This window comes from Bombina bombina, chromosome 5, assembly GCF_027579735.1.
Source record: "Bombina bombina isolate aBomBom1 chromosome 5, aBomBom1.pri, whole genome shotgun sequence".
In the NCBI taxonomy this organism is placed as follows: Eukaryota; Metazoa; Chordata; class Amphibia; order Anura; family Bombinatoridae; genus Bombina; species Bombina bombina.
Genome location: NC_069503.1, coordinates 628,104,965 through 628,118,322, shown reverse-complemented (window position 1 = coordinate 628,118,322; position 13,358 = coordinate 628,104,965). Strand labels below are relative to the sequence as shown.

The window sequence follows — 13,358 nt, the reverse complement described above, 5'->3', positions numbered from 1 at the left end:
TAGGTCTTCCAGACTCAATATAAATCTTTCTAGAGACAGTTTTATGAGCCTGAAACATAGTATTAATCAATGAGTCAGAAAAACCTCTATGACTAAAAACCAAGCGTTCAATCTCCATCCCTTCAAATTTAATGATTTGAGATCCTGATGGAAAAAAATGGCCTTGAGAAAAAAAAGGTCTGGTTTAAACGGAGGTGTCCAACGTTGGCAACTGGCCATCCGAATGAGATTCGTATACCAAAACCTGAGAGGCCATGCTGGAACTACCAGCATAACAAACAAATACTCCATAAGAATTTTGGAAGAAGAACTAGAGGCGGAAAGAAATAGGCAAAAAGATAATTCCAAAGAAATGTCAATGCATACACTACTTCCGCCTGAAGATTCCCGGACCTTAATAGGCCCCTGGGAAGTTCTTTATTCAGATGAGATGAAAAACATATCTGGGTAAGAGAGACCATTCTCCCGGAGGAAAAGCTGGATTAACAGAGATAATCCGCTTCCCAAATATGGGAAAAAAACCACAGAATTTAGATAGGAGCTGGATTTAGCCCAAGCTAATATCCGAGACACTTCTGTCACAACCTAAGGACTGATAGTCCTACTCTGATGATTGACATACACCATAGTAGTGATATTTTTTGAAAAACATTAAACGTCTCTTCTTCAAAAAGAAACTAACTGAAAAAATTCTGAGAAAACACGGAGTTCGAAAATATCAAATGGTAATCTCGCCTCCTGAGATTTCCAAACCCCTTGTGCTGACAGATATCCTCAGACAGCCTCCCAACCAAAAAGACTTGCATCTGTAGAGATCATGGTCCAGGTTGAAAGAAACAAAGAGACCTGTAGAACTAAATGATGGTGATCTTAACCATCAAATCAAGAGATAAATATTAGGATTTGAAGATTTAAAATGTGAAATCCTAGAATCCCTGCACCATAATTCAGCATAAAAGACTGGAATGGTTCTTTCTATTGAAAATGAGCAAAGGGAATTAAATCCAATGCTGTGGCCATAAGACCTAAAACTTCTATGCATATATAGCAACTGAAGGAAATAATAGAGACTAAAGGTACCGACAAACGGAACACAATAAAATTGTCCCTTGTCTGAAAGAGACAAAGACAGTGACACAAACTATCTGGAAACCTAAAAAGGGTGACCCTTGTGTGAGGAATCAAGAGTTTTTGAAAAAAAGATCCTCTAACTATGTCCTGAAGAGCAAGTGAATCATATGAGATTCCGCATCCTCAGAAAATAATCTGAATGAAAACAGAAAAATGAAAATATGCATTTATTGTATCTAATGAAAACAAATAATGCTATCACTGACCAAAAAAAGGCAGAATAGTTTGAATAAAACTCCAAAACCCATTTCCTAAAAATGGAACTGGAAGAAATACCCCAGAAGATTCCAGGTCTGAGCAGCGCTTGAACCCCATGGGTGCCCAGCCATGCTTCAACAGTACCCAAAATATATAGGACCCAAACACACTTAAAGAGAGTGTTAGCCTTACAGGAATAAAATCAAAGAAATTTGGACTAAATAGAACCAAATAAATTTCAAAGAAGTCTTAACCTGCCCCTTGCCAGCCAAGCTGGAATACGGCACGTACATCGCAATATTAGGGAGCTGATTTTGAACTGAAAAATTTCCAATTATAAACATGTTACTTGGGAAAGAATTCAGGAATTCGTTCCTTAATAAGAACAACCAAACTAGTATAAGCTTAAAGTTTTAGTCTTAGAACTCAATCTTGAAGCCCAGAGTAACAGTTAAGAATTGAATCCAATTATAAAACAAATAATTGATTATCTTAGAACAAAAGAAATATGGATTTTTTTTTTTTATTTATTTTTTTTATATTTTTTTTTTTTAAAAATCACAAAATTCTTCTAGCTAAAATAGCTAAAGACATAGATTAACCCTCATTTGCGAAAATATTTAATAAAATGAAGACACAAATGAAATTATTAGCATGATAGTCCAGTTAAAGGAACAGTCAATACAGTGGACTTGCATAATCAATAAATGCAAAACAACAAGACAAATGCAACAGCACCTAGTCTAGTAAATGTTGTCCCTTAAGAATGCTAAAATAAATCATAATCTGATACTTGATCTTAAAGTAAACAGAACAAAAATGAAGCAATTGCAACATCCAAAAAAAAACCACAGGACCAAGAAAAGTACCTGAAACTAAATAATTTTCCATAAATAAGATACAACCATCTAAAGGAAAATAAATACTATTTTGCTATAGAAACAATAGCATAATTAGTAGGAGTAGAGATAGCCCCAATAAATTGGAGAACCCTCCAAATTGAATTTAACTGCTGGCAAAGAATATAGTTTAAAACCTTTGAAGAAGGAATAAAAGAAAATTCTCAGCCTATTCCATTCCCTAGTATGAGGAATTGGAAAGAAAACTTCTGAAAACACAGAAGAATAAATAAGCAGAAATAGTGTCAGCTAGTCTTAAAGAACTAGTTACCTTAATATCCAAAATAATCAACACCCTTTCAACAAAGAACAAATGTACTTTAATAAAAAAATAAAAAAAGTAGATTTGTTAGTGTCAATATCTGATGAAGAAAAATTCTGAAAGAGAAAAAACATCATCAGAGAAGGATAAAACAGTATGTTGTTGGTCATTTGAAACTTCAATAATTAAAAAAAAAAAAGAAGTGAAAAAGACCTAAAAATTTTATTAGAAGGCACGAAGTCAGACAAAGCCTTTAAAATAGAATCAGAAAAATATTTCTTATAAATCTTCTAAATATTTCTTGTACATAAGATGTAAGAATGGCAATAAAGCATAAATACTAATGGATTCTGCATGTAAAAGTATATAATAATAACTTATTACAAACCATAGCTAAAGATAAACATTTATAACATTTAAAATAAATGAACTTAGCTTTGGTAGAACTGAACTCAGTTAAGCGTTTTTCCAGAAGTAGCTTTTGATCCAGGGTCAATCTGAGACATCTTGCAATATGTAATAGAAAAAACAACATATAAAGCAAAATTGATCAAATTCCTTAAATGACAGTTTCAGGAATGGGAAAAAAATGCCAATGAACAAGCTTCTAGCAACCAGAAGCAATAAACAATGAGACTTAAATAATGTGGAGACAAAAATGACGCCCATATTTTTTAGCGCCAAAAAAGACGCCCACACTATTTGGCGCCTAAATGCTTTGGCGCCAAAAATGACGCCACATCCGGTAACGTCGACATCTTTGGTGCAAAAAAACGTCAAAAAAATGACACACATACAAACAACTTCCGGTGACAAGTATGACGCCGGAAATGACTAAAAAAAATTTTGCGCCAAAAAAGTCCGCGCCAAGAATGACGCAATAAAATGAAGCATTTTCAGCCCCCGCGAGCCTAACAGCCCACAGGAAAAAAAAAAGTCAAATTTTAAAGGTAAGAAAAATTTAATATTCAAATGCATTATCCCAAATAATGAAACTGACTGTCTGAAATAAGGAATATTGAACATCCTGAATCAAGGCAAATAAATGTTTAAACACATATATTTAGAACTTTATATAAAAGTGCCCAACCATAGCTTAGAGTGTCACAGAAAATAAGACTTACTTACCCCAGGACACTCATCTACATATAGTAGAAAGCCAAACCAGTACTGAAACGAGAATCAGTAGAGGTAATGGTATATATAAGAGTATATCGTCGATCTGAAAAGGGAGGTAAGAGATGAATCTCTACGACCGATAACAGAGAACCTATGAAATAGACCCCGTAGAAGGAGATCATTGAATTCAAATAGGCAATACTCTCTTCACATCCCTCTGACATTCACTGCACGCTGAGAGGAAAACCGGGCTCCAGCCTGCTGCGGAGCGCATATCAACGAAGAATCTAGCACAAACTTACTTCACCACCTCCACGGGAGGCAAAGTTTGTAAAACTGAATTGTGGGTGTGGTGAGGGGTGTATTTATAGGCATTTTGAGGTTTGGGAAACTTTGCCCCTCCTGGTAGGAATGTATATCCCATACGTCACTAGCTCATGGACTCTTGCTAATTACATGAAAGAAACAATGGTTTACGTATTTTCAACTACATCAGTTTTAAAAATAATGATGAGGCATTTCATGCATATTGTTAAGAAAATATTTATGTAGCTTAAAATATAATCTCAGATAAATATTACATTGTATAGAAATTAATAACTTATAACTGACTATAAGAAAATAACAAAATTTTAATATAGAGTTTCATTCATAAATGTAGGACATTTTTTCATTTTTCTAGCATCAATCTTATCCTTTAATATAAAAGGCCAAGTGTGTTTGTCCGAAGCTGTCATGCGAAGTAGAGACTGCACGAGGACAAACACACCTGGCCTTCAACAAACTGATCTGGGCTGGATGCTGGCACCTAATCTGTGAAGGGGGTGGAGACGCGTTGTGAAGGGGGCTGGGCATGAAGGGGCGGAGTCTGAGTGTGGCGTGGCGGGGGCGGGGCAGGTCGGGAGCTGCCGTGGCTGTCTGAGTGTCTGCATGAGATAGAGAACAGCGCAAGAGGAGATATATAGAGCAAAAGAGTGGGAGAGAGAGCAAAAGAGAGGGGTGAGAGAGTGCAAAAGAGGAGGAGAGAGAGAGCAAAAGAGAGGGGGAGACAGAGAGAGCAAAATAGAGGGGGGAGACAGAGAGAGAGAGAGAGCAAAAGAGAGGGGAGAGAGGGCAAAAAAGATGGGGTGAGAGAGAGATCAAAAGAGAGGTGGGGAGAGAGATCAAAAGAGAGGGGGGAGAGAGAGAGCAAAAAAGAGGGGGGGGGAGAGAGAGAGAGCAAAATAGAGAGGGAGAGAGAGAGAAAGCAAAAGAGAGGAGAGAGAGAAAGAGAAAAAGAGTGGGGGGAGAGAGACCAAAATAGAGGGGGGGAGAGAGCAAAAGTGAGGGGGGAGAGAGCAAGGAAAAGAGAGGGTGAGAGAGAGAGCGGACAAAAGAGAAGGTGAGAGAGAGAGTGCAAAAGAAAGGGGGAGAGAGAGAGCAAAAGAGAGGAGAGAGAGCACAAAAGAGAGGGGAGAGAGAGCAAAAGAGAGGGGGAGAGAGACTGCAAAAGAGAGGGGAGAGAGAAAGAGAAAAAGAGTGGGGGAGAGAGACCAAAATAGAGGGGGGGGGGGAGAGAGCAAAAGAGAGGGGGGAGAGAGCAAGGAAAAGAGAGGGTGAGAGAGAGCGGGCAAAAGAGAAGGTGAGAGAGAGTGCAAAAGAAAGGGGGAGAGAGAGAGCAAAAGAGAGGAGAGAGAGCACAAAAGAGAGGGGGAGAGAGAGCAAAAGAGAGGGGGAGAGAGAGCAAAAGAGAGGGGGAGAGAGAGCAAAAGAGAGGGGGAGAGAGAACAAAAGAGAGGGGAGAGAAAGAGCAAAAGAGAGGGGGAGAGAGATCAAAAGCGAGGGGAGAGAGAAAGCAAAAGAGAAGGGGGGAGAGAGAGCAAAAAAATGGTAGAGAGAGAGAGCAAAAGAGAGGGGGAGAGCGCAAAACTGAAGGGGGGAAAGAGAGAGCAAAAGAGAGGGGGAGAGAGATAGAGAGCAAAAGAGAGGGGGAGAGAGAGAGAGCGCAAAAGAGAGGGGGAGAGAGAGAGCAGAAGAGAGGGGGGAGAGAGAGAGCAGAAGAGAGGGGGGAGAGAGAGAGAGCAAAAGAGAGGGGAGAGAGAGAGAGAGCAAGAGAGGGGAGAAAGAGAGCAAAAGAGAGGGGGGAGAGAGAGAGAGCAAAACAGAGGGGGAGAGAGAGAGAGCAAAGAGGGGGAGAGAGAGCAAAAGAGAGGGGGAAGAGAGAGAGAGCAAAATAGAGGGGGGGGGGGGAGAGAGCAAGGGGTGGAACCGCTGTACTGCAAAAAATGGCCCGTGTACATGGGCTTTAGGACTAGTAATGATATAAATGTGCTTGAATGAAATTCAACATAAAGTAAAAAAAACAAAAAAAACAACAAAAATAAAAAACAAAAATTTAATAAAATATGCAGCAGTTTAGTCCATTAGTCCAAATCTCAGATAAATATTCATTCTATTAAGCAGTCTTTTTGTGAGAAAAAATGTACATCTGTTTCAAATGTGGGCAATATTAATATTTTATTTTAGTGTCTTTATAATTCAAATTTAACTTTTTTTTCTCTCTCTTGTGGTGCTTATTACTATAACTTTTCAGCTTAGAGATGTACTTGATTTGTACAGTGCAATATACAGCACTGTAACTCAACAAACATGAATGAAGTGGGGTCAAATGCGTACAGAATAATAGTAGCAAAAAACTGGTGCAAACATTAAAGATGGTGGACTGTCTTGGAGTTCCAATAGGTAGTCAAACTGGATGTGCTTTGATATTGCACCACATAGTTAATGCTGTGTACTTTTGATCATTCGTAAAGGGACAGTAAAGTCAAAATTAAACCTTCATGGTCTAGATAGCATATGCAGTTTTAAACAATTTCTCAATTTACTTCTATTATCAAATTTGCTTAATCTCTTGGAATCTTTTGATGAAGAGTAAACCTAGGTGGGCTCCCAGGACTTCATGCAAGTGTCTATAGCACTATATAGTTTTAGTGTTTTTCAACAATGTTTGAAACAATGTTATTTTACAAACACTGCTGCTATAGAGTGCTAAGGACACAAGAACACATCTGAGGTCCTATGAGCTCGCCAAGATTTATTCTTCAACAAAGTATACACAAGGAACAAAGCAAATTTCATAATAAAAAAAATAGGAACATTATTTTAAAATGGAATGCTCTATCTGAATCATGGAACTTTAATTATAACTGTACTATCCTGCGCTGCTTCTTTGTTTCTAAAGTTTTGATGTAGATAAAAAACTTACATGATGCTAAACCCTGGCTCAGGTACATAGTAAAGAAACTATTAGAATGATTTTCAAATTGTTTTCAACACCAAGCTAAATTGTGAATTTGCTTACTTTCATCTGTTAGGACATATGCATCAGTGCTATCAAGGAGAAAGATATTGAAGCAAAACTAAAGAGTGTCATCAATGAATGGAGTGCTCACACCTTCACATTTGCTCAGTTTAAATCAAGAGGAGAGTTACTCCTTAAAGGAACAGATACCTCAGAGAAAATAGCTTTGATGGAAGACAGTCTGATGATTCTAGGCTCCATTATGAGCAACAGGTAAATGTTATTGCCCGAGAGACAATTAAAATGAAATATTAGAGATCAACATTCTTTACTACTCCATTTAATATATTAGATACTAGCAAGATAGAAAATAAACTGATTATTCATTTTATACATAGGAAAAATATAATGTTAGATTCTGCGTTTTTTAAAATTGGATTAACACGGTGCCATTTTAGATGATGTTTAAGAATACTTTTACCTTGGTTTAATATAGTAATAGATATAGTTTGACTATGTGACTTGCCAAGCATATAGTAGCAGGTTACATGCATGTATATTCACATAAGCTCCTCAGAGTGATGTATAGTGTGATTGCACTTCCTGCTTGGACCATAAACAACATGGGAATGTGCATGCCAAGTACTTTGCATTTTTAAATGTGACTTTTGACAACAACTTAAGAACTTAAAGGGACTTTCCAGACAAAATGGGAATACACATGGATGCATTTCAGTTTTAAATAGAAGCATTTTTGCATGTACATGTATTAGAAAAAATGCTTCTAGTAAAAGCTATAGCTCTTTCAAAAGTGTATTTAAATATGCTCCGTGCACCAGCATTTTAAACACGGCGCTTGCTCAGAGAGCGTAAGGTGCTTTTATCATCTTATCATGATTAAGTTTATTAATTTCTGACACATGATACAAGCCCCACTGGTGCTCTGAGCAGCTACAGTATTTAAAATGTTTTGCACACTATGCTTCACATGCACATGCAGAAAAAAATGCTAACACTAAAACAGTGATAACTTTTACTAGAAACATGTTTTGCCAATACACGTAGATTGCAAAAATATTTCTATTTAAAGATGTAATTAATCCTTATGCATTTCAGTTTTGACTAGAATATCCCTTTAATGATCTGTTGAGAAGATCAGAAGTTTGTGAGGTCATTTACTTGTCACATTCATTTCAAATATGAATGTATATGGTATTCACTTTGAAAATACAAATTAAAGGGACAGTCTACACCAAAATTGTTATAGACTTTGCACAATCAGACAGCCTCTTATCACATGCTTTTTTATTAGCTTTTTACAACAAAAGACTGCTATTCATGTGAGTCATATAGATAACATTGTGCTCTCTCCCATGGAGTTGTGCATGACATAGCACTAATTGGCTAAAATGCAAGTCAATAGATAAATAGCCATGTGATAAGGGGGTTGTCAGAAGAGGCTTAGATACAAGGTAATCAAAGAGGTAAAAAGTATATTAATATAACCATGTTGACTGTGCAAAACTGGGGAATGAGTAATAAAGGGATTATCTATTTTTTCAAACAATAACAATTTTGGAGTTGACTGTCCTTTAAGGAGTAAGCTGGAAGCCTCCTTTTTTTAGCTAATACTTTTAAATGATTTTAGAAACCTCACTTTGTTGATAACTCAGATCACACCGATTAGTAAACCTCATCCACTGAAATATATGCTTCAGATATCTTGAGTTTGGATCACTAATTTGTGTCACTTCACAGTGATTTTGCTGCATTTGACATAATAATTTAATTACAGTTAAACGACTTATGAAGTATGGTTCAGATAAAGAGTGGGCATAAAATAACAAACATGTGCTGGCATTAATATATATGTGTAGTTGTACTTCTAAGGGAAAGTTACTTAAAGGGACACTGTACCCAAAAATTTTATTTTGTGATTCAGATTCAGCATGAAATTTTAAGCAAATTTCTAATTTACTCCTATTATCAAATTTTCTTCTTTCTCTTGGTATCTTTATTTGAAATGCAAGAATCTAAGTTTAGATGCCGGCCCATTTTTGGTGAACAACCTGGGTTGTCCTTGCTGATTGGTGGATAAATTCATCCACCAATAAAAAAGTGCTGTCCAGAGTACTGAAACCAAAAAAAACCTTAGATGCCTTCTTTTTCAAATAATGATAGCAAGAGAACGAAGAAAAATTGATAATAGGAGTAAATTAGAAAGTTGCTTAAAATTACATGCTCTATCTGAATCACGAAAGAAAAAAATTTGGGTTCAGTGTCCCTTTAATACACAGGTAACAAATGCAGATTTCATTTCTTTTTGCTTTTTAATCTTTACATCTTACATTTTTATTTAGATACAGACTTTGTGAGGCTTTGCAGCACTGAAAGGGTTGTATGTTAGATGTAAAGGCCATTTATGCAGGCAAAATTGTATCAAAGTTAACAGAAAAAAATGAAAAATTTCAAGCTTTCAAAACTCTAAATTGCCGAGAGATAGAGAACAATGTCACGGCTGCTACCAGCTGTGAAATTTCATTCGCTGACATTTATACTGAAGTCAGTGTGACACCTCTGATTTCTATAAACATATCTGATCGATGCTTTTCAAAGCACAGAAATGATTAAAATAGGAAAAATGGACATTAGCTTGGCAAATAGCTGTCTCACTTCACATGGGCCAGACAAAAAATCTCATCATTTCTAGGATATTTACTACTGCTATTTTTTTAAGCATTTTTGATAAACTGTAAATTACTTCCCATTGTTTCAAAAGCCCAAGATAAAAGACATTGGCAAATTGCAAAATCATTTCAGCTGTGCATTATTTTATGAGTACTTTAGCAAGGTACTCTGATGTTTTGTTGTTATTCCCATTGCAATGAAATCACATTTCTCAGTATATGTTGTCTTATTGTTTCTATACATTGCAGATAAATGTATCAAATAATTATGATAATATATAACCAATGCCTTTGCTTGTTCTTTGGGATCGGGGGAAAAGTAATTTTGTTTGGTTAAACATTACCCAGAATTTTAGATGTTTGTTTATTGTATATACTTTTTATTTACATACTAATCTTGAAAAAATGCTCAATGAAATTAAAATATTATGTTGACCATGTTATAAATATGATTTGTTTTATTTAATACAGGTACAATGCACCATTTAAGCCCACAATTCAACAATGGGTGCAGAAACTGTCAAACACAACAGAAATAATTGAGAACTGGCTCAATGTGCAGAATCTTTGGATTTATCTGGAAGCAGTATTTGTTGGTGGTGATATTGCAAAGCAGCTTCCCCAGGTTTGTACATCTTTACGCAGATCATTAAAGATAGTGAGATTACTGTCTCTACCTTTTTAGGAGCACTCTTCCAATGAGTCTATTGTTATGCAAATAGGGACTATTGTTTGGTTTCAAATATCAACCTGTGAATGCAAAAACTGCTTGACTGTTACCATAATCACCATCAGGGTCAGACTAAGCAGTCAGGCATATAGGACCTGGACTGAGGGCTCTACATTTTGGGGGGCCCACCAGTGGTATATTTAAGGCTCCTAGTATGCTGCTTACAGTCACAGCCAGTTACAGCTAGCACAACAGTGACAACTGAACTACAATAGAGGTCTATCGCTGTGGGCCCTGGAGTGTGGTGTCTGGCCCTGGGGTTTGGGAGCCGTGTCTCTGGTCTTTGAGGCTGTGGGCCAAAACTCTGGTGGTTGTGGGGAACTGGTGGCGCTGGGGCACAGAGGCATTGGGGTGTGGAAGAGGTATTGGAGGCGGGATAAGGCGTAAGGGGTGAGGTCGGTGAGGCAGCTGGGTGCACTTCCCTATTTTTTTTTCTGGGGGTCCTGGTTGGTCTCAGTCTGCACCTGATACCAAATAATGTTCTCTTGCTTCCTGTTTATATTCCTTTCTCCATACTTATCAATTATATTTAAATCTCCTTATTTGTTTTTCCTCTGTTTCAAATCTTGTCGTTCCCTCCCTTTGTTGATCAAATTAAATATTCCTCTTTCTTTCCTCATCTTATCTCTCCTCTTCTTCTCCTCTGCTATCATCATTTTCTGCTTCTCCTCATTGTCATTCTCCTAACATTTTATTTTCTTCACTTCATTTTACCCTCTTCCTTTTCTTTTCAGTATTTAATTTCATTGTAATCTTTACATTGTAATGTTATGATTTACTCCACATAATTTCCCATCTCCCATAGTTGCTATACCCAGCCAAGTGCACAAATGAAGGGAAAGCAGCCAAGTACTATTGTGACAATGCACAAAAACAATTGAAGAGAGAAAATATATTGTGTAGAGAGAAAAATCTGTCTATATTTTTCCAGGCTGACTATTTAATACAATCTTGTCAAGATGTCTTACATGCCTAAACTATAAATGCCTATGACACTTGAAATTTGTATAGAATGAAATAGTAAATTATTAATTCAATTAATATAATATTGTGATACTATTAAAGCAAAAGAGATGCGTTCCTGATCATAATTGGTAATATGAATGACAGAGTCCTGTAAACATATTGAAGATCAGGTTCCTAATTAGAACCACTCAATAATATTTAATAAAACAAACTGTAATAACTTCATCTGACTAGTTCCATACATAACGAATCACCTCAAACTTATCACAAAGATTGAGTTACATTATGGTTCATTTAACCTTGTTGATATAATTAATTTATAAGTTTGCATATAGGTAAAGAGGGTTAAATCAGGACTTCAGTGCTCGTAGATAAAGTCTCTTAGGAGGATGAAACAAATCCCAAAACTAAAGAACGTACAATTCCACATCACCAAACGATACTCCATGAGAATTTACACTAAACGTCCTTATTGCCTGCAGGGCAAACAAGCCTTCTCAGGAGATAACATTTATATTATATTATTTCCTATAGGGCTTGATGATTCAGATAAGTTTGCTCAGAAGATAGTAAATAAATATAAACAGTCTTCCTGATTCCATTATTATTCTGCAATAGTACGCTGTGAGAGATTAAGGCCCAGGTTTGATCAGTGAGCATTCACTTTTAAACAACTTCCTAATTTGCGTCTGTTATGACATTTTATTTGTTCTTTTGGTATCTTTTGTTGAAAAGCAGGGAGCTAAGCTCAGGAGCGTGCACGTGTCTGCAGCACTATATGCTAGCAGTTTTGCATGAATGTTATCCATTTGGAAGAACACTAGATGGCAATACTATTTCCTTCCATGTAGTGCTCCAGACACCTACCTAGGTATCTCTGTCTGAATCACCAATGGAAATTTTGGGGTTTCATATCCCTTTAATATAACTAACTGTATTACAGTTTGTGCTACATACCTTTAGCTCCATTTATAACTATTTTTGGAGACACAAACCTTATGATGGAAACTGGAATGTCACTTTTATGTTTCCTCACCAATTTTTTAAATCAGTGACCTCACAAGCCCTTATAACTTGTAGATAACCTTAGATCAGGGGTGCCCACACTTTTTTGTGTTGGGATCTACTTTTCAAATGACCAGCTCAATGAGATCTACTCAATAAAAATGGGCCGGCTCCTAAGCTTACAGTCCTTCTTTTACAAATAAAGATACCAAGAGAATGAAGAAAAATTGATAATAGGTGTAAATTGGAAAGTTGTTTAAAATTGCATATTCTATATCTGAATCGTGGAAAAAAATGTGTGTTTCAAATCCCTTTAAGATTGCATGATTTATCAACACATGGATGTGCAAAAGCATAATGATCCAACAGATTAATCCTGATGACAGAAGTAGCACTGACTTTAATTTCGGTTAACAGGAGCAACCCCTTGTACCATGTTACAAAAGACTGCATTCAAATTACTGCCACTGACCCCCTTTACTTTGCACCGCGTGCTTGGCCTGATATGAGCCAGTGAGGCTTATACAAATAAATTCAATAGCGCGCCATGCAGACCATTTCTTACCGGGTCAACACATTCATTTGCCAGGCGTCAATCAGATTTTTTTCCTTTAGCATAGCACAGCAGCCTCCGCCTTTATATTTTCTATCTATTGACGCTTACCCTTTTAACTATACTATACCACCATATCCATTGGGAGAGTACTCACTCAACCATGCTTTTAATAGGCCAATTGTGTTGTCGTTCAAAAATCATCTACATTGATTGGTTGAAATCGATGTCACTCAAGATCCAATCCTGTAGCACTTTTCGTGTCCGGCCATCAAACTGTTTAATGACCTGCCCCTTCACACACTGCGGTAGTTAAAGCGGTATCCCTAGCAACCATATTCTACTCACTCCCCAGTGTTGAGATCACGCAACTTTACCGCATAATTTTAATCACATCGGCCATGATCTAACAGCAGAGCCTTCGGTATCAACTGGTAGATCCCAATCTACCTATTGGGCACCCTGCCTTAGATAAAGCAGTCATACACTTTCATTTGCAACTTAGCAACATATATAGACTCTTTTGTT

General features: G+C 36.8%; 1 protein-coding gene across 1 annotated transcript in view; it reads left to right on the top strand.

The window, feature by feature from the left end:
- LOC128661578 (dynein axonemal heavy chain 5-like) overlaps positions 1–13,358 on the top strand; it is a 671,317-nt gene that overhangs the window by 210,082 nt on the left and 447,877 nt on the right. The window contains 2 exon segments of the mRNA XM_053715820.1: positions 6,963–7,162; positions 10,048–10,201. Coding sequence (XP_053571795.1) covers positions 6,963–7,162; positions 10,048–10,201 — 354 coding nt within the window.